General features: G+C 45.8%; 1 protein-coding gene across 1 annotated transcript in view; it reads right to left on the bottom strand.

Annotated features, from left to right (window-relative positions):
- Nucleotides 1-21917, bottom strand: part of ESR2 (estrogen receptor 2) — a 93117-nt gene that overhangs the window by 6101 nt on the left and 65099 nt on the right. The window contains exons 7-8 of the mRNA XM_063118141.1: nt 17685-17818; nt 3799-3976 (exon numbers count right to left, since the gene is read on the bottom strand). Coding sequence (XP_062974211.1) covers nt 3799-3976; nt 17685-17818 — 312 coding nt within the window. The remainder of the gene's footprint in view (nt 1-3798; nt 3977-17684; nt 17819-21917) is intronic.

The following is a 21917-nucleotide window of genomic DNA, read 5'->3' as shown; positions in this document are numbered from 1 at the left end:
GTTTATAAACTAGAGTCTGTGAAGCCAGTAAGGTGGGAAGTAAGTTAAGTTACCCAAGAGGAAAGTATTGGTAGCTTTAGTACAGACTCTGAAAGAAAAGTTGCAAAGTTTACCACAGTGCGGAATTATTCAAATGGTAGGGAAAAGTACAGACTGGATAAGCAGTCTGGTGGTGATCTGAAAACTATTACGGAAATTAAAATATGCACAGATCCGAAGCCCTAAAATAAAGCATAACCCACTCAGGATGAGCCCAGTAGTTCCTTCATATCATTATAAACAGCGCACACAGTTTATAGCTAACATTGTAATATTATGCACACTTGCAGTTTAATACACTGGCTCTGATATTATTCTGAAAATCTGTGTATTATTTATTTATTTATTTATATAGCACCATCAATGTACACGGTGCTGTACATAGTAAAAGAATAAAACAGCAACACCCTGCCACATAGGCTTACATTCTAATAATGTATGACGTACAATCTGCCCCACATACTCAGGTCCTCTGGGAAGAATTTACTCCAGCCAACAAAAACAAGGCTGACAACAATTACCCAGAGGACCTTTTCTTCTGCTGCTCCCAGTTCGTGGAATGACCTGCCGGGAGAGATTCATCAACTTCACAGTCTTCCGGAATTTAAGGAAGCCGTAAAGACTGATCTCTTCCGGCAGGCCTACCCGGTTGAATTTTAAGATGCCTTTTAATAATGTGCTGCTTTTAATAATGTATTAGTTTTAAATGTTTTAATCAATTATATGTATTTTATGGTGTTTGCATTTGTGTTGTACTCCACCTCGATCCAGAGGGAGAGGCGGGTAACAAATAAAGATGATGATGATGATCTCTAATGGACCCCAGAATTGTTGTTTTTAAATGGATACTGTTTTTATACTGTTTTTATGTTGTTGTTGTTTTTAAAAAAATTGTATACTTTTAATGTTTACTATTTTTAATGTTGTAAACCGCCCAGAAAGCTTCGGCTGTGGGGCGGTATATAAATGTAATAAAATAAATAAATAAATATAAATAATAAATAATAATGATGATGATGATGATGAAAGACTTTTTTTTAAAACAAAACAAAACACACCATTAAAACAATCAACTAAATCTGATTTTGCAGCCAGGGCTTCTGAGAATCCTTAACTGCTGGCCTTGAGTTTTAGCTCTATCACAGCAACTTAGACCTTACAGTTTCTAAGCAAACATTCTGAATGGAGGTTTAATTCTTCAGGGAGAGATAGAAGTTATCTCATCAAAGGCCACAAAAAGAACTGCATGCATTTTGGGAACTACCGAAAACATCTCAAGTGGAATAATAGCCATCAAGGAGGTTTGGGAGAACCAGAGATGCGCCAATTCGCTGAATTTTCCACACTTTACTTCAAAGCTTGGTTCGGATGACTCCTGTTCTCATTTGCTTCCTGTTTTTTTTGGGGGGGGGGGGGTTGGATGGAGCTTATAGAGAGAACTAGAGCTTTTTTGCCTGTATTTTGGTCTGTATATCCTATCAACAGAACTGGCTCCCATATCACTGACTAGTGCTTTGCCCCTCCCCGTCTACACGCAAGGAACTCTAGGACTGGGGGGATCTACACTACTGCTTTAAAGCGCTTTATAACAGTTTTGACAACTGTTGGGGCCCAGGACACACTGCATATACAGGTTTCAAAACGTTTTCAAAGCGCTTTAAAAGCAGTAGTGTAGATCCCCCCCTTGAGAGAGCATGTCACATAGGGAAGCACAAATCTCTCTTGTCCCTCAAACTACAAGTCCTAATTTAACTGTACAAGCACATCCTCTCTGTTCTAGAAAAGGCCTGGGACAGCACATCACGGTTCTGAATGTGGCTTGTTCTGATCTTATTTATTTTTTTATCTTGTCCTACTTCTGACTGGCCCCAACAAGATCTGGACAATAGGTGCAGGGTAATAAGTTTCCATAAATATCCTCAAGCACGATCTACAATTTAGCCTCAATTTCTTTCCTCGTGGTCATGGAGTTGCAGCTGGAGCCGGGCCCCAGGAATGTCCAGGCCTCAGGAAAATGTACCCTTCCCCCAGTCCACATGCTTGGAACAGGATAACGTGGTTCAGACAAAAGGGAAAACAGAAAGTTTCAATCTCCTCTCACACGCCAAGGAGGAGTTTCTGCCACACACAAACACATCCTGCCACAGAGAACCAAGGGTGAGTTCACACGTGCATTCACATCTCTCAAATACTGCAGAATCAAGTGGTTGTCTGGATGCATGAACCACTGGAGAGCAGAACATCAGTTAGATCTTTCACATCAGCTTGCACCGTTTCGATGCAGGCACATGATGGATTCAGGCTCACATCATTGCCACCCTCAGTGCGCTGGCTTAAGTTTTTATTATTATTATTATTATTATTATTATTATTATTATATTTATTTGTATCCCACCTTTTGCCCAATGCTGGGCCTCAAGGCGGCCTTACAAAGTTTAAAACATTCATGGGGGTGGCGAGAAACAAAACCATAAACTTTTAAAATACACAACAAAATTATAAGACATTAACATAGATGGAGGGCCAGATTATTCTCCAAAGGCCTGCTGGAACAAAAAAGTTTTTGCCTGCTTCCGAAAGCCCATCAAGGAGGGAGCCAGCCTAGCTTCCCCGGGAAGAGAGTTCCAGAGCACTGGAGCAGCCACCGAGAAGGCCCTCTCCCATGTTCCCACCAAGCGCGCCTGTGAAGATGGTGGGACGAAAAGAAGGGCTTCTCCAGAAGATCTCAAAGCACGGGCAGGCTCATAAATAACTTGGACCCGAGCCATATAGGGCTTTATAGGTCATAACCAGCACTTTGAATTGTGCCTGGAAACAGACTGGAAGCCAGTGGAGCTGTTTTAACAGGGGAGTTGTATGCTCCCTGTAACCAGCCCCGGTCAACAATCTGGCTGCAGCTCTTTGAACCAGCTGAAGTTTCCGAACACTCTTCAAAGGCAGCCCCACGTAGAGCGCGTTACAGTAATCCAATCGGGATGTAACTAAGGCATGGGTCACCGTGGCCAGGTCCGACATCTCTAGGAACGGGCGCAGCTGGTGCACTAGCTTTAACTGTGCAAATGCACTCCTGGCCACCGCCAAAACCTGGGCATCCAGGCTCAGGGCTGAATCCAGAAGTACACCCAAGCTGCGGACCTGTGTCTTCAGGGGGAGTGTAACCCCATCCAACACAAGCTGAATCCCTATTCCCTGATCTGCCTTTCGACTGACCAGAAGCACCTCTGTCTTCTCTGGATTAAGCTTCAATTTGTTCGCCCTCCTCCAATCCATTACTGCCAACAAACACCGGTTTAGCACAGAACATAAGAACATTGGAAGAGCCATCCGACCAAGGGTCCATCTAGTCCAGCGCTCTGTTCACACCATGGCCACTCAGCTGTCAACCAGGGGACCACAAGCAGGACATGGTGCAACAGCACCCTCCCACCCATGTTCCCCAGCAACTGGTGTATATAGGCTTACTGCCCCATACTATATGAAATCAGGGTTTTCTTTAACATCCTTTTCAAGACTGGTGAACCTACATATGGCTATTTATTGCCATATGCAAGATTTTCAGGCAGCAAACGTGACTTCCAAGACGGTGCGGGAAAACTGGACGCATCAGCAACCAACCCATAGAAATCTCTATGAAAAGCTTTGCAAGCAAACGGGAAAACAGAAACAGACATTTAAAACCGGCATAGGCCAATGATCTGCTGCGCTTGCTTGCCACAAATAAGAAAGCTACCAGGGTTTGAAGAAGGGATCTGGCCTTACCTTGCATGTCGGACATGCGAAAGCAGCATCAGCAAATTCGCCAAGCGAGTCGTCTGTTGCGGCAAAGGGATGCCGCTCTTTGCAATGACCCACACCAAAGCGTCCGTCACACCGTTGAGCAGGCGGTTCAGCTTCTTATGGCTGTCAGGTTCTTCTGTAGCAGTCAATGGAAACATGCCTAGGACAAGGAGGTCACCAAGAATGAGTGTTTACAACTTATTAGGGACCTGTCTTCCAATGAACAAGGCCCATTGAACTCATGGTACTCAGGAAGCCGCCTTATAACGACTGGGTTCACACAACACAATAACCCACTCTCAAGGGTTGAGTATGGGTTGAGTGTTTGTTGTCATTGAACTGTGGGTTGTTGCTGAAGTGTGGGTAATGATTTTGTCTGAGCCCAGCCATGTTAACAAACCATGGGTTCTTTTCACTGGTTGTTCGTAGTTAACACACCATGGTTTGTTAATGTGGCTGGGTTCAGATAACACAATCCACATTTCAACACCACAGTTCAATGACAACCCACACTCAACCCATACGCAACCCTTGAGTGTGGGTTATCATGTTGTCTGAACCCAGCCACTGAGTCAGACTATTCAACCATCTAGCTCTGTGCTGTCTACAGCAGCTCTCCAGGGTTTCAGGCATGAGTTTTCCCCGGCCTTCCCTGGAGACAGCAGGGATTGATACTGGGGCCTTTTATAGGCCAAGCAGGTACAGTGCAGAGTCCAGGGGGTTTTGGGGGTGGGATGGGGTGGGGTGGGGTGGGGCTTGGGCAAGACACCCTCAATGGGCCGGCCCGTCTCCTTCAGGGAGTCTACCAGCTCACCAGCTTTATCATCAGCTGCTGATCCTCTTAGGAACACAGAAAGCTGCTGTGTCAGGAGCTTGGTCCATCTAGCACCATATTGTTGATACTGACTAGGAGCGGCTCTGCAGGGTTTCAGTCAGGAGTTTTTTCAGCCCTTCCTGGAAACGGTGGGATCAACCCTGGGGCATCCTGCATGCAAAGAAGGTGCTCTGCTCTACCACGGAGCTACTGCCCCCCCCCCTCTTGCTTGCCAGGCAGAGAGGCTGTGAACAAGCAAGCAGTGGAATCGAAGGCTCCTCCTTCTCACGACAGTGGTCTCAGGCAGAGCAAGAGGCAGGTGAACAAGCAAGCTGCAGCGCCTCTCATCCGTGCCCCCACCCTCCACTGGCTGGCATGCGGTCCCTCGGCAAATGCCCAACTATACCAACCCTTGATGCCGGCTCTGGCTACAACTTTTCCTCTACTGCAACGAGAAACAAGGGGGAGAACTCATCACGGTGTTGCCGCTTTCATCAACAGCTTTTCAAACCAAGTATAAAAGTGAAGCCCAGCAACTGTTCTTGAAATACACGGCTACTTTGCACTTTAATTCTCCCAGCTAAGAATCTTTACCACCCCCACCCCCACCCCTTTGTTTGAATAAAGTTGCTGTTGTCTAGCAAGAAAGGCTCCCTGCCGTCTTTCCCCTTGAACATCCCTTTGGGCCACCCACAACATTGCACAACTGGAAAAGAAGACCTGGGGCATCGCTAGGCGAGGGGGTGGAGGGGGATGATCTTGAGATATACCAGCGGATCTCAACCTGTGGGTCGGGACCTCTTTGGGGGTCCCATGACCCTTTCACAGGGGTCGCCTAAGACCATCAGAAAACACATATTTCCGATGGTTTAGGAAACTGTATTGACTGAACTATGTCATGTATCATCTTTTGCATTATTAAAGCTATTGTTATGTATTACTTTCATTAGCAAACCATCCCATGACAATGGATCGTGTAGAGAAGAACGAAAATAATTTTATGGTTGGGGGTCACCACAACATGAGGAACTGTATTAAAGGGTCACGGCATTAGGAAGGTTGAGAACCACTGAGATATACTGATCATGAGATCCTCCCTCTTAGTCTACACGCGGAGCGCAACGTCCGGGGACAAAGAGGACATCGCGCCCGCCATTTTGGGGGGGTTTGAATCGAAGAAGAGCGCAGGAGTGTTCCTGCGGAAAAGTATTTATTTTTTAAGAAAAACCTCCCGCTCCCCCCACCCCACCCTCGATGAGCATGGAGCCTGGTTCGTGAGGAGCCGGGACGAAACCAGGACAGCTGGCCACACGTCCTGGAAAAGTCGGGATAGAACAGTAGGGAGATATCCCGGGAGAAGGGAGGGATCATCCCTCCCTGCTCCCAGGATCCCCTGTGGGTCATGTGGATGCGCGTGGACGATGCCGGGACGATCCCCGGGATATCGCCCCATCTAGCCATGGCCACGGCCAAGACGAGATGCGGAGTGTCACTGTGACAAAATCACAATGCTTGCCATGTTGTATCTGTATTTGCTGTGTTAGGTGGAACCCAGGTAAGTTGGGGTTAACTGTTTGGTAGAATGAGAGAAACATGGGAGGGGTGTGTGTGTGTGTGTGTGTGTGAGAGAGAGAGAGAGAGAGAGAGAGAGAGAGAATAAGACTGAGAGAATAAGACTAGCATATTGAAAATGTTTTGAAAACTGTTATAAACCGTTTTGAAGCAGTAGTGTAGATCCAGCCTGGGTTTATATATACAGGGAGAGCAGACAGTTAGTCCATTAGTTAAGAGAGAATTGGATGGAGAGATTGGGCCTTAGGGGGTGAGTTCCTGGGGGTGAGGGAGACGATCTCTGAGTCTGGGCCTCCTATTCGATGTGCTCCTGGGAAGATTCCTCCCTGACTCCTGGAGAGTCTTGGGGAATTTCCTCCCCCGCTCCTTGTTCAGAAAGGAAGTGAGGCAGGTGGCTACCAGGAGGAGGGCCTTCTCTGCTGTGGCACCCCGGCTGTGGAATGAGCTCCCTAAGGAGGTTCGCTTGGCACCTACATTATATGCTTTTAGATGCATATTCTCCCAGCATTTTAACAGTCTATAAATAAATTTTAACTTGGTGTTTTAAATTCGTAATTTTGCATTGCTGCTGTTTTTATCTGGTTGAGCTTTTATATTGTATTTTATACTGTTGTTTTATACTTTGAATGTTTTTTATTTTTGTGAACCGCCCAGAGAGCTCCGGCTATTGGGCGGTATAGAAATGTAATAAATAAATAAATAAATAAATAAATAGTCTTGAATGAACTTCTTCTAGTTCTGATTCAGGATCTGAAACCAAACCAGTGAGCCTGGGCTCCATCCTGACACATATACAGCTGCCAACTTTTCAACCAGTCACTGTAGCCATGGTTTTAAAAACAGCATGATGTGCCAGACATTAAAAGGTGATCATATTTATCCCCACCCTGTGCAAAACTTTACATGCTGATTTCTGAGCAACAAGTTGTTGTTCAGCAGAAGAGCAGGACAGGGTAGTTTTTTTCTTTCTTTCTTTCTTTCTTTCTTTCTTTCTTTTTTGTATAGTTTGGAACTCTAGTCACACGTGATTACCAACAAGCTGGGTGGTCTTAAGGTTTGGGCTGAGAAGTGTGACCTTTACAGGGTGAAACGGGAGAGCCAGTGAAGGACGACAGAAATGCTGGCAGTGGGTATGAGCTTAACAGCTGCAATTTATAGGTATCAGTTGAGGGCTTGGCTTGACAGAGACCAGAATGGGAAGGCAGACGGGCGGTTCTAAGGGTAAGAAAACTGAGATGTTTGACTTGTCTAGCTGCCAGAAGGTCAGGATGCCCTATTAGCATTATTGATGGTGTGATGGAAAGAGCTTCAAGGCATGGATGGCTACACAACGGAAAGCAACTATGCATTTGCCAAGCATGTCGAGGTATATACTCTCAAACATGTCACATCTTAAAAGCGCTCTTGTATATTTGTAACTCTACTATTTCTCACAGCGTCCCACCCCCACCCTAAGCCCACCAAAGGCACAGGCTGTATCCCACTTTTCTCCCCATACAGCAGATGTGTTGAATCTTTGGTTTCGGAGAAGCTCTCGGAGGGGGGGGGGCATATTTCAGCAGTGGGCAGGGCTAATTGCAAAAAAGGTTGGGGCAAAAATGCATCATCATCATCATCATCATCATCATCATCATCCACAGGGCTCTATCCTATCCCCTATGCTGTTTAACATATACATGAAACCGCTGGGGGAGGTTATCCGGAGATGTGGACTGAGGTGTCATCAATATGCGGATGATACCCAGCTCTACCTTTCCTTTTCATCAAACCCAGGTGAGGCAGTGGCTGTTCTGAACCAGTGCTTGGGCACGGTAATGGACTGGATGAGGGCTAATGAACTGAAACTCAATCCAGACAAGATGGAGGTACTGTTAGCGGGTGGTTCATCTGTCCAGCGAGGTGATGTTTGCCCTGTCCTGGATGGGGTTGCACTCCCCCTGAAGGATCAGGTCCGTAGTTTGGGGGTACTCTTGGATCCAGAACTGTCACTTGAGGCACAGGTGAACTCAGTGGCAAAGAGCACCTTTTACCAGCTTAGGCTGATATACCAGCTGCGCCCTTATCTGGACAGAGATAGTCTAGCTACAGTGATCCATGCTCTGATAACCTCTCGTTTGGATTACTGCAATGCGTTATACGTGGGGCTGCCTTTGAAAATGGTCCGGAAACTTCAACTGGTACAAAACAGGGCAGCACGCTTACTAACAGGGACTGGCCGACGAGACCACATTACGCCAGTCCTTTTCCAGCTTCACTGGCTGCCAGTCCAGGTCCGGGCCCGATTCAAAGTGTTGGTATTAACATTTAAAGCCCTAAACGGTTTGAGGCCAGGTTATCTGAAGGAACGCCTCCTCCCATATGTACCTGCCCAGACCCTAAGGTCATCCTCAGGGGTCCTTCTCCGCGAGCCCCTGCCAAAGGAAGTGAGGCAGGTGGCTACCATGAGGAGGGCCTTCTCTGCTGTGGCACCCCGGCTGTGGAATGAGCTCCCTAAGGAGGTTCGCTTGGCACCTACATTATATGCTTTTAGACGCCAGGTGAAGACCTTTTTATTCTCCCAGCATTTTAACAGTCTATAAATAAATTTTAACTTGGTATTTTAAATTTGTAATTTTGCATTGCTGCTGTTTTTATCTGTTTGAGCTTTTATATTGTATTTTATACTATGGTTTTATATTGTTGTTTTATACTTTGAATGTTTTTAATTTTTGTGAACCGCCCACAGAGCTCCGGCTATTGGGCGGTATAGAAATGTAATAAATAAATAAATAAATAAATAAAAATAATACCACCAGCATATTACCGCCAGTCACCAAATTATTGGATTTTACACAACAGTTACAAAAGTTGTGTATATTTCTTGGGTTTATGAGGAAAAAGATCTGGAAAAGTTAGTTCTTTCCCTATGTGCGCGCGCGCACACACACACACACACACACAGACAGGCAATTTCTTTCTGATTGCTCTGGAAAAGCTGAGCCTTGATTTCCTATTTCATGATTTCCTCAATGGATCCCCTCCCTCAAGCCGCTCCTTTTTCTCCTCTTTGTTACTACAGGGGATTGGATTTGATGGCCTTGTAGGCCCCTTCCAACTCTACTGTTCTATGGCCATAGCTAGAGGAGGGCTTATCCCAGGGATCGCCCCCGGATCATCCCTGTGTGTCCAGATGACGCACGGGGGATCCCAGGGTCAGGGAGCGATGATCCCTCCATTTCCCTGGGATTTTGCTCTAGCCTTCTAACCCGTTTTTTCCATGGTCCCGGGCTGATCCCGAGACTGCGGAACGTGGCAGGGCATCGTGGTTTGTCCCAGCTCCTCGTGAGTAACTGCGAGGAGCTAGGAGCCGCGCACGGGGCACAGAGCTCCTCGAGGGTGGAGTGGGGGGAGCGGGGAAAATTATTATTTAAAAAAACCCACTTACCTTCTGTGCACGAGCGTTTGTGCGCTCCGTGTTCTTTAAGAGAGAAAAATGGCGGCCGCGATGTCGCACACCGTGTGTAAACCAGGGGCCCTTCCACACGCCCGGGTCGGAGAGCTCGGCGGAGGCGGATGCTGAGCTCTCCGACCCGGGTCGCTCTTACCCAGGCAGCAGGAGGCCGACGGGGAGGCGGCGGCGGCAAGGACGCGCCCGGATTCCCCAGCCGCCGCCTCCTCCGTCTCTTCTGGCTGTAGTACACACTATCGTTTTGGGGTCGTACTTGGGGCGCATGCATGCGCCTTCAGTACGGCATGTGGAAGGGCCCCAGGGGGACGATCTCATGATCATAAAATCACGAGATGGCCTCCCTCCGACCCCCCTCGTCTAGCTGAGGCCTATGATTCTTGCTTGCAGGCAGAGAGCCAGTGAGCAAGCAGGCCATGGCATCTACGTCTCCTCTTTCTTTCCTCCACCGTTGTCTGAGTCAGAGCGAGAGGCAGGGTTAGAAGCAGGTTGAAATGGTGAAGAGGAGGAGCCTGTCCAGGGGGCTCTTGTCACTGGGCCCCTGCTGGAGTGTGGGTCCTCGGCAGATGCCCAAACATGCCTACCCTTAATGGTGGCCCTGGGCAAGGGCTGTGGCTCAGTGGTAAAGCACATGCTTCTCATGCAGAAGATATAGCTGGAAAAACTCTTGCCTGAAACCCAGGAGAGTTGCTGCCAGTCAGTGTCGACAATACTGGGCTTGATGGACCAAGGGTCTGACTCAGTACAAGGCAGCTTCCTATATTCCTAGAATCAGAAGGAGAACCCCGATGTACTTTGTACTTTTAAGGCAGCAATGGTATGCCTCGGAGTGACATTTCAAACCTGTGGACAAAGCATCCATACTGGAACCAAACCAAAACTACTCACATCATTTTGCAAATACGTTCATCGTGTAATTAAAAGAGCACTTCCCCAGCCTGGCAAGTTTCACTGAATCATAGAATAGCAGAGTTGGAAGGGGCCTACAAGGCCATCGAGTCCAACCCCCTGCTCAATGCAGGAATCCACCCTAAAGCATCCCTGACAGATGCTCTTGAAGGCCTCTAGTGTGGGAGAGCCCACAACCTCACCAGGCAACTGATTCCATTGTCGTACTGCTCTAACAGTCAGGATGTCTTTCCTGATGTCCAGCCGGAATCTGGCTTCCTTTAACTTGAGCCCGTTATTCCGTGTCCTGCACTCTGGGAGGATCGAGAAGAGATCCTGGCCCTCCTCTGTGTGACAACCTTTTAAGTATTTGAAGAGTTTCTTAAATACTTTAAAGTATTTAAGAGTTTAAGGCACTCTGCATAAATGTTCACTTACCCATTTATATTGACTTCATTTCCACTTGCCCTCAATGACATCATCACATAGCCAAATCTGATTGGCTATGTGAAGTTGTGATATGCCCTGGTCACTGCCTGGTCAATGGTTGCGCAGATTCACCCATGTGAGTAATCCAGGAAGTAGTCCAAGGCATGGCAAAGGGGAAACTTTACAGAAAGAATCCGGCAATCCTTCTCCAGTTCAGATTTCAATCCAAGCTGAAGAAGAATTCAGATGCTTCTGTCCTGGCTCTTCCCTCCATCACCTTTCAAATGTCAATTGTAAGTTCCTTGGGGCAGGAACTTTTTTTCTTTACGACACCTTACAAAGCCGCAACAAGCTTGATAGGAATTATATTTAGTTATATTTAGTACAGCAGTTAAGAAAATGCCTTTATCTGTTGAGACATGGATGTGTCATGTTTTCATTTACAGACAATCTACGGGTCAACATAATATGCCCCATTCAGAATTGTGCAGCAGCTACACACTAGTAAGAAATCAGATCTAAGAAAACATCATGGCCTGAGTCCAGACAGCGCTAAAGTGCTTTTCAAGGACTGTGGGGGGCAGATATGATAGCACTTGTGAAGTACCTGGAGGGTTGTCATACAGAAGAGAGCTGCAACCTGTTTTCTGTGATCTGAGACTGTAGACTAGGAAATAACAGGCTTAAGTTAAAGGAAAGCAGATTTCAGGTGAACACCGGGAAAAACGTAACAGTCAGAGCAGTCAGACAATGGAACCGACAGCCTATGGAGGTAGTGGGCTTTCTGTCACTGGAGGTATTCAAGCAGAATCTAGGCAGCCATCTGTCAGAGATGCTTTAAACTAGATTCCTGCACTGAGCAGAGACTGGGGGGGGGGGAGGTTTACACTACTGCTTTAAAGCGCCGCTTTATAACAGTTTTGACAACTGTTGGGGCCCAGGACACACTGCATATACAGTTTTCAAAACGTTTTCAAAGTGCTTTAAAGCACTTTAAAAGCAATTGTGTAGATCCCCCCTAGGACTCAATGGCCTAAATCGCCCCTTTCAACTCTATGATTCTATGAAATCCAATTGATTTCGGAAAGAGATATTAAATACGGCTTGAATCTTCTTGAAATAAACAGGGCTTAAAAGTGTTAAAGATTCAGAAACAATTACCTAGCGAGGTCGTGGGCTCTCCCATACTAGAGGCCTTCAAGATGCAGCTGGACAGCCATCTTTCAGGTGTGCTTTAAGGACACAGAATAATGGGCTCAAGTTACAGGAAGCCAGATTCTGGCTGGACATCAGGAAAAACTTCCTGTTAGAGCAGTACAACAATAGAACTAGTTACCTAGGGAGGTTGTGGGCTCTTCCACACTAGAGGCATTCAAGAGGCAGCAGGACAACCATCTGTCAGGGATGCTTTAGGGTGGATTCCTGCATTGAGCTGGGGGTTGGACTCGATGGCCTTATAGGCCCCTTCCAACTCTACTATCCTATGATTTTAAGGTGGATTCCTGCATTGACAGGGGGTTGGACCTGATGGCCTTATAGGCCCCTTCCAACTCTACTATTCTATGATTCTATGATTGGCTGGAGTGTGCCTTATCTTTAATACAAATGTGTTTTCAGAGTTACTAGACTTTAGAGTCCAGCATGACTTGATTGCAACCTTCTACATACAAAGCAATACCAGCAGTTATTAATATGTTTAGGGGGGGGGGGCTGTAAATTGAGGATTCCCCCACCCCATAGGAGAACTGATGTGAGAATGATATTGCTTTTAATAATAGAACAGAAGGAAATGCTGCCCAAAAAAACCCCCAAACACCCATTATAGCTTCTTTTCCTTTTGCCAATACCCTATCTTTGTAATCAAAGGCAAAACACTGTCCAATAAATGTGTTCATGCAGTTTCTGGAAATGCAAGGTGTTAATGTATTTTCTAAGATGGGTTGTTTATTAACTCAGAAACAGCTGACGCCAAGAAACCCACCTTCAGCGGTCTCAGTTGAAAATGAGGTAGTGTTATAAAAACGGCTATCAACCTGGGAGTCAGACATATGTTTTGACAACCAGAATGTAAGAAGAGTCCTGCTGAATCAGACCAGAGGTCCATCTAATCTAGCATACAGTGACCAACCAGATGACTCTGAGGTTCTCACCATAGTCCTCCCTCACTGTTGCCACTAGCAACTGGCCTTTAGAGGTATACTACCTCTGAAAGCAGGGATTGTTTCCCCACTCTGCCCCAGCCTCTAGCCTTGCGATTTCTCTCCCCCCCCCTCCTTGCCCCACTTCTCTTAGCTGCCATGGGGTTCTGGCTAGCCATCAGGTAGATGCAAAAAGTGAGAGAAGGTCTGGTCTTGGTAAAAATAAATAAATCTGATCTTTAATAAAATATATATTTTTTTCCTTCAATATGCTCTATGTGTTTCGGATTTAAAAAATCCTTCCTCAGGAACTGAAGTAACATGAGCTGAAAGCTGAGGATTCTTTATTCTTTGTTATATATTTTAACAGCTCATGTTACTTCAGCTCCTGAGGAAGGATTTTTTTTTATTTATCTGAAACGCGTAGAGTATACTGAAGAATATATATATATATATATATATATATATATATATATATATATATTTGTGGTGTTTTTCCCCTCTCTTTTTTATTTTTATTTATTTATTATAAATAAATACATGAGATTAAAGAAATTATGGCTGCGATCCTCTTAAACCCTCATTCCTGGGGATAAGGCCCATTGAACTCAAAGGAAATTACATCTGAGTAGACATGTATAGGTTTGCTCTGTAAGCCTTTAAAAAAAAATGAACTAGAAGAATTTGATATCCCAGAAAAGTCATGGATCCCCACACCCCATGGACCCATTTTATGGTGTCCATGGTGACATGGTGGGGGTGGGAAGCCAAAACTGTACCTCGCTTAGGATAGCAAAATACTTTATCTTTGATTGTGTTAGTAATGACAGGGTTGAGGAGGAAGAGCAGTCTCTGTTAACCTCACACACTCTCTCTCTCTCTGGGTGGGTGTGCGGATAAGGAATGGGCAACGCCAACATCAGCAACAAGCAAGGGCACCCACTCAGGGAGGGGGGACCTATTGAAGGAATTTTGCCCAAGTATCCCCCCCTGCTTCCCAAAACGTGGAGTTGGCACTGCTTCTACTCCTAGAAATCACTTAATGCGTCCACCAGTTGTCAATTGTTTCTTTACAATTGTCTTCAGTTCTCTTGCCCACTGTCTGCACTGAAGGCGGTGAAGCACCATCTCATTGTCCAACACAGAGATGGTTCCGGAAGCCCCGTGGCTCCTTTCTCTGTAGGACTCTGCAAGTCGTTCTGTTCACAAATCAGGCATAGGTAAGGCTGGGACACTATTGGGTTATTGACCTACATGTATCTTTTCTTGGCAACTGACATGAAGGAAAAGCTAGAGTTATTGACGTCTGAGGATCAATTTTAGCTTTGGTCAAAACAACTGAGACTGGAAGTAAATAATCATTTTTGAAGAGAGCTGAAATCAGTGATGGACAAAATCTCCTCAGCCAGAGAAGATCTTCTGAAGGGAACTGCACTCCATTCATAATACAAGCAAGCGTTACAGACTTAGACAAATGCAGGTAAGTATGAATTTTGGCACCAACGCTACCTGACGGTGCTTTGAGAACAGCTTTACAACCTGCCATGTGTGCACACAATAAATCTCTTGTCCCATTGTTGCCTTTGGTCAAACAGCTTTTACAGGGTTTTGAAACAATACGAACCTGTTGACACTTTGAAACCTGTTTACTGGAAGCGAAAGTGGAGATGTGAGTGTGGAAATATGAGGACCTTGAAGTTGCCCGCCCACAGGTAGCACCTGGACAGCAGACAGAGCAGCACACAGCTCACCTGCTCACAGTCTTTCCCAACTATTGTGAAATGTATTGCATTTCTATTTAAATTATAGTAATTATTGCTAAATTTGCATCTATACCCACTTATGCAGACCTGTGTCCTTTTTGTCCTCCTTTTTGGGTGAACCATTTCCTCTGTTTGGATCATGCATAAAAGTGGCTATCCTATTCAAGCCACCCTTCATCTCGCTGCAAAAAACAATACTAATACCTGGCTCCAGCCCACGTGTCCTCCCCGATACACCCCTCTGGCAAAGAGATGTGTTCCTTTGGCATGCATGCCAATTGGACAGGCCTACTAATTGTTTACCGCAATGATCAATCAATGTGTCGAAATATCAAACTGGCCAGAGGTATAGGCGCACCTGAAAAATAGTTGTAACAATATGGAAGAAGTACTGGATACAGCCTAAGTGGGTTGTGCTTCCTGGGACGAACCAGGCTGTCGTTTCTTCCTGTATAATATCGCCAGGATTCGACCATTTTTGACTGTCTCTTCTGCCAAGACTCTCATTCACGCACTGGTTATCTCTCGGTTGGACTACTGCAACCTTCTTCTCTCTGGCCTTCCTTCGTCTCACATCAGTCCGCTGGTCTCTGTCCACCACTCTGCCGCTAAGATCATCTTCTTGGCCCGCCGCTCTGACCAGGTCACTCCACTTCTGAAATCTCTTCATTGGCTTCCAATTCACTCCAGAATCCAATATAAACTTCTCCTGCTGACCTTCAAAGCTCTTCACGGTCTAGCTCCTGCCTATCTCTCCTCCCTCATCTCACACTATCGCCCCACTCGTGCTCTCCGCTCCTCTGATGCCATGGTTCTCGCCTGCCCAAGGACCTCCACTTCCCTTACTCGGCTCCGTCCTTTTTCTTCTGCTGCCCCTTACGCCTGGAACGCTCTTCGAGAACACTTGAGAACTACAAACTCAATCACTGCTTTTAAAACTCAGCTAAAAACTTTTCTTTTCCCTATAGCCTTCAAACATTGAGTTTGTTCTGACTCTATACTGTTAGCTTCACCCTACCCGGCGCCTGTTTACACTTCCCTGTGCCTGTTTGCATTCTCCTTCCCTCTTTATTGTTTACTACAACTTATTAGATTGTAAGCCTATGCGGCAGGGTCTTGCTATTTACTGTGTTATCTGTACAGCACCATGTACATTGATGGTGCTATATAAATAAATAAATAATAATAATAATAATAATAATAATAATAATAATAATGGATGCTAGTGGTTCCGATTTGCGTGGGGCTGTGAATCCATTCTGGGTTTTATTTACAACCAGCCAGAACTATCCAAGTTGCTGAACCCTTCAGCACTTTGGACAGCTCCTTTAAAGTTCTGGCTGGTGCTGACTATCACCCAGAATTGATTCACCGAAACTGGAGCCACCAGCCTCTATTGGAAGCAGGCGATGGTTGAGGGCAACACCCACTGCTTCTGGCTTGAGGAGAGAGAGGGCATAGCCTGAGAGAAATCAGTGGAAAAGGTTTGTCTGAACAAAATTTAAGTTGTTTGGAAGATAGAGTCTGTGTGGGAGTGCAGTACACCAATGTTGAAATAATAGTAATTAGTGCTCTCAAGCACAGGGTGAGGTCGGACCGCGGGTAAGACCAGTGACCCTTCCCTACCTGAATGATGCCCCTCTCTACCTCCTGACTTCCTTTTCCACAGAGTCCTGCCTTTCCCCCACCTTCATGTCAGAATAATAAAATTTTCCCAATCACTAGGGTTTGTGAAATATTTCCATTACGGCTAAACCCGTTACTGTTTTTTATGCTTTTAAATTTTTGTATATTTGTTTTTCATGTTCATTGTTTTTAACTTTTGTAAACCACCCAGAGAGCTCCGGCTATGGGGCAGTATATAAATGTAATTAATTAATAATAATAATAATAATAATAATAATAATAATAAGAAGAAGAAGAAGAAGAAGAAGAAGAAGAAGAAGAAGACGCCTTCAGGCCCAGCATTGGGCAAAAGGCAGGATACAAATAAATATAATAATTATAATCTTAACCAACTATTTCTCCTATTTCTCCTTCACAATTTTTGTGAACCGCCCACAGAGCTCCAGCTATTGAGCGGTGTAGAAATGTAATTAATTAATTAATTAAGATGCTGCATTTGAAGAGTTTTTAATGAACATTGCATGACATCACAGCAACTCAGCCAATGGCTAAAAAGGGGTTGTTTGAATGCATGACATGGCAGGCAGACTTTAGCCTGTTACGCTAGCAAGCCTGCTTCCTTCTTTTTAGGGGGAAATGTCTGGGACGTTTCAAAGGGGAAATACCTCCCACCTTGTTGAAAAACATTACAACGTTTTAAAGTCGGGGGTTTCGAAATGAAAATAAATTGTTCCCTTTGATATTTATAAATTCTGCCTTCTTGTCGAGAAGATGTTTCGCGTTCAGAAATATGATTATCCTTCTCATCTGTTAAAAGCACAGGAGCAGGGCGGGGGGAGGGGAGGGAAAGGGCAAACTAATTCACTTTTGTATATGTTGGCAAACAACAAGGTGATTTGAAGAAAATAGGAGCTTAAGTCCTGGGTCATCCACAATTTTATTAAGAGCCCTTTTAAGTTTTACCTTTAGAAAGTTTAAAAATACACCACAGAATAATACAGCATGTTGACCTAGGTATTATTTCTGCGTATCAATCATAAAACCATTATAACATGTGGAACGAAAAAGCACTTTGGGAGTTTTTATTTCATTCGCCTTAATGGCTCTTGCATCCTTTGATGTTTCTACAGCCTCCACCCAACTTTTTGTCTCAATAATAAGCACAGCTTGACATGACTGAAGCGTCTACTCACTGGAATTGAGAAGGATCATCGCCTTGACACAGAGATATTCTTTGTGCTGCAATTTCAGCTCTCGAAGCCTTGAAGTCGTCGCCAAGAGCATGTCAAAGATTTCCAAAATTCCTTCCACGCATTTCCCCTCATCCCTGATTTGAAAACGGTTAAGAGGGTTATTGGGAACGCAAAACATTCTTCCCTGCAAAAGATTGCTTCGTGCTCCAGGAGATAGTTTGGGTTTTTTTTGTCTGCATTCACGGTTTGGGATTTTGTAATGTTTGCTTTTTTAAAAAAGCAGAATGAAATCCTAAACATCCAATAGAGAAACCTTTAACAAACCTCACTGCGTCCTCCTTTGCAATATGAAAGAAGCGTTCTGCTCAAGTCCTTTGCTCCTGTTCTCTAACGCCTTCCATGGCTTTCCAAAGAATTCCTGCTCACTTTTCCCTTGCTGCCGCTCCTGTGTGGAACCACCTTCCAGAACACCCGTGTTTCACTAACTCTCTTTTTCTCCCCCTTGGAATCTCTCAAATCCCACATCTTCCATGGACTCGTCGGCTTAATCCCCACAATCTTCACAACCCCAAATTAACACAACTCCTTGCTCGAATGTATCCTTTGCAGTCAGGGCGTGCAATTCCCAGATCAATCTGAAGCCCTGGCAAGTGTTTATGTGTGTAGATTCTGGTCACCACACCTAAAAATTTATTTATTTACCGTATTTCTTCGATTGTAAGACGCCATCGATTGTAAGACACACACTAATTTCAGTCCCACCAACAGAAAAAAACCCTAAGACACCCGCGATTCTAAGACGCACTCCGTTTTTAGAGATGTTTATATGGGGGGAAAAGTGCGTCTTAGAATTGAAGAAATACAGTATTTATTTATTACATTTTTATATATATAAAAAGGCATGATAGAGCTGGAAAAAGTGCAGGAAAGGGCAACTAAAAAGATCAAGGGCCTGAAGAATCTCCCCTATGAGGGAAGGTTACAACAACTGGGATTGTTTAGCTTGGTAAAAAGGAGGCTAAGGGGAGACGTGATAGAGGTGTACAAAATTATGCATGGTGTGGAGAATGTGGATAGGGCGACATTTTTCTCCCTCTCTCAAAAAATACTAGAACCCGGGGTCATCCCATGAAGCTGATTTGTGGGAGATTCAGGACAGATAAGAGGAAGTACATCTTCACACACTGCATAGTTAAACTCTGGAATTCACTACCACAAGATGTAGTGATGGCCACTAATTTGGATGGCTTTAAAAGGGGGTTGGATAAATCCCTGGAGGACAAGGCTATCAATGGCTACCAGCCCTGATGGTTGTGTGCTATCTCCAGTATTCGAGGCAGTAAGCCTGTGTGCACGAGTTGCTGGGGAACATGGGTGGGAGGGTGCGGTTGTACCATGTCCTTGTTTGTTGGTCCCTGGCTGATGGCTGGTTGGCCACTGTGTGAACTGAGTGGTGGACTAGATGGACCTTCAGTCTGATCCAGCAGGGCTCTTCTTATGTTCTTAGGTGCAGTGGGAGCATCTTACTGAGGAAGCAGAAGCAGTAACCCTCTGCCTCCTCTACACTGGAGGGATTTCAGCCCCAGGCTGTACTTCTCAGTCTTCCCTCCAAGGCAAAAACGAGTCCCACCCTGCTCAGTGGGATCCACACTTCCTCCTCTGCCTGGTGGGCTCTCCAACACTTCCCTGCCATTACTCAATGCTGCCTCCTTCCACTTTCATTCTGCTGTCTGGCTGTGAGAATTCTATGGTGCCAACATCTGGTAGCCCATTTTCACTACTTAGAGCAATTTAAGAGATATTTAACGTTTAAATGCCCTGCTTTTTAAACCTCTTTAAAATTAAAAGTTATTCAAAGAGCAGGGTATTTAATACCCATACCTTTACATTGTCAAAAGTATTTAAACAGCAGGATCTTTATAGTTTAAATGCCTTTAAACCACTCTTGTCTGAGTTCACTGATAAGCACAATCTGTTTCCTCCTTAGCCTAAAGAAAGCCTTCCCCTCACTCCAGGGACCCCCCCCCATCTGGATCACTGTACTTTGCATATCTGAAGCCTGTTGCACTGGGGCTTACTTCTGAGTAGACAAGCAATGAATTGAGCTTTGCTCTGCATGCTCTGTGAGGAAATGATCAAATTGGTAAGAATTACATTTGTGTGGGCACACACTCATGTGTGCTCCCCAGCAGACCTTCAATGTAGCCCTCGGAGCCAAAAAAGATTGTGCACCCCTCCTGACCTAGAGACATCTAGTGATAACTTGATCCCTTGCAGTGGGTGAAATTCTTATAGTGCAGTGAACCCCAATTTGAAAATATGAGAGCCGTTATATAAACAATTGTAAAACCTTCTGTTCTGCCTACATGGGTTTTTTTTTTATGCGACAGACAAAAATCAAACTAACATTTGTCACTGAATGTAAACCCACAATAAAGTAACCCAGGAGAATTTTAGCTGCCACCACCTACAGAATATAGAACAGTACGAATCTCTAGTACAGGCTTCCCCAACCTGCTGGACTACAACTCTCATCATTCCCAGCCATTGGCCATGCTGGCTGGGGTGATGGGAGTGAACATAAGCACATAAGAAGAGCCATGTTGGATCAGACCAAGGGTCCACCTAGTCTAGCACTCTGCTCACACAGTGGCCAACCAGCTGCCGACCAGTAACCCATATGCAGGAAACGGGTGCAACAGCACCCTCCCACCCATGTTCCCCAGCAACTAGTGCATATAGGCTTACTGTCTCTGTTATTGGAGGTAACACTTATCCATCAGGTCTAGTAGCCATTGATAACCTTTGTCTCTAGGAATTTACCCAACCCCACCCCACCCCGCCTTTAACACTATCCAAATAGTTGGCCTTCCCTACATCTCATGGTAGTGAGTTCCATAGTTTAACTATGCGCTGTGTGAAGAAGTCCTTCCTTTTATCTGACCTGAATCTCCCACCGATCAGCTTCATGGGATGACCCCATTGGGTTCTAGTATTTTGAGAGAGGGAGAAAAATGTCTCCCTATCCACATTCTCCACACCATGTATAATTTTGTACACCTCTATCATGTCTCCCCTCAGCCTCGTTTTTTCCAACCGGAACAATCCCAGTTATTGTAACCTTCCCTCATAGAGGAGATGCTCCATCCCCTTGACCTTTTTAGTTGCCCTTTTCTGCACTTTTCCCAGTGGTAGTTCGACACCATCTCGAGGGGGCTAGGTTGGGGAAGCTTGCTCTAGCAGCTTGGCTTTGAGTTCCAAAGCAGGGCTGTGGGTTGAGATACTAGTATTCAGAATCCCCTTGGGTAAAACTAAACCAGCTCTACTTTAAATTATGTGATTGATTAACAAAACCTACAAAACATAGCACTGAAGTCAATTCAAATAAACAGGGAAAGCTGTTCTAACTACTGAATTTGCCCTAGGACCTTCCTAGACGAGGCCTTAGCGCGCCTTCTGTCCCTGCTTCCCTGCTGTGCGTCCAGATGACGCACTGGGGAATCCGGAAACAGGCTGCGCTGAGGCCTCCTCCAACGCGCCATAAGCGAATTCGCTTATGGCACGCCTTTTCCCCAGCTCCGGCCTGAGGCTAGGGACTTCCGCAGGAAGTCTAGGGACTTCCGCAGCTTTTCGTGGCTCCTCGCTTACTCGCAAGGAGCCACGAAAAGCCGCGGACCTGGCACAGCACTCATAGGAGCGCTGTGCCCATCGGCGGGGGGGGGGGCAAAGGCTGGGAGGGTGGGTGCCAGGGTGGGTGGCACGGGGGGAGGGCGGGTGCGATCGCGCAGCGCGATCGCAACCGCCCTCCCCCCGTGCCACCCACCCTGGCACCCACCCTCCCAGCCTTCGCGCCCCCCCCCCTGGTAAAAAAAAAAAAAACCACTTACCTCTCTGGAGTCTTCGGGCTGCACCCGGCCCCTTTAAAATTAAAAAAAAAAATTGGCGGACGCTGCAGGGACGCGACGTCCCTGCGCGTCGTGCGTGTGGTAGCCTGGGGGAGGCGCGCTAACTTCAGCGCGCCTCAGCCCCGCCTCCCTGCCGGCATAAGCCGGCAGGTCTAGCAAGGCCCCTAATCTCTGACATAGACAGGCAACTTCTCCTCCGTGCTGCATGAATAGCAGAACCCGTGTCAGCAGTCTTTCGGTCCTCCTGGTAGATGGATGCCATGGATTTCATGTAGCCTTCCCAGCTCGCACTACCTGAAGACCATTTGCAAAGGACTTGTACAATCTA

Source organism: Elgaria multicarinata, chromosome 2 (assembly GCF_023053635.1).
Source record: "Elgaria multicarinata webbii isolate HBS135686 ecotype San Diego chromosome 2, rElgMul1.1.pri, whole genome shotgun sequence".
Taxonomy (NCBI): Eukaryota; Metazoa; Chordata; class Lepidosauria; order Squamata; family Anguidae; genus Elgaria; species Elgaria multicarinata.
This window is presented reverse-complemented; position numbering and strand designations above follow the sequence as displayed.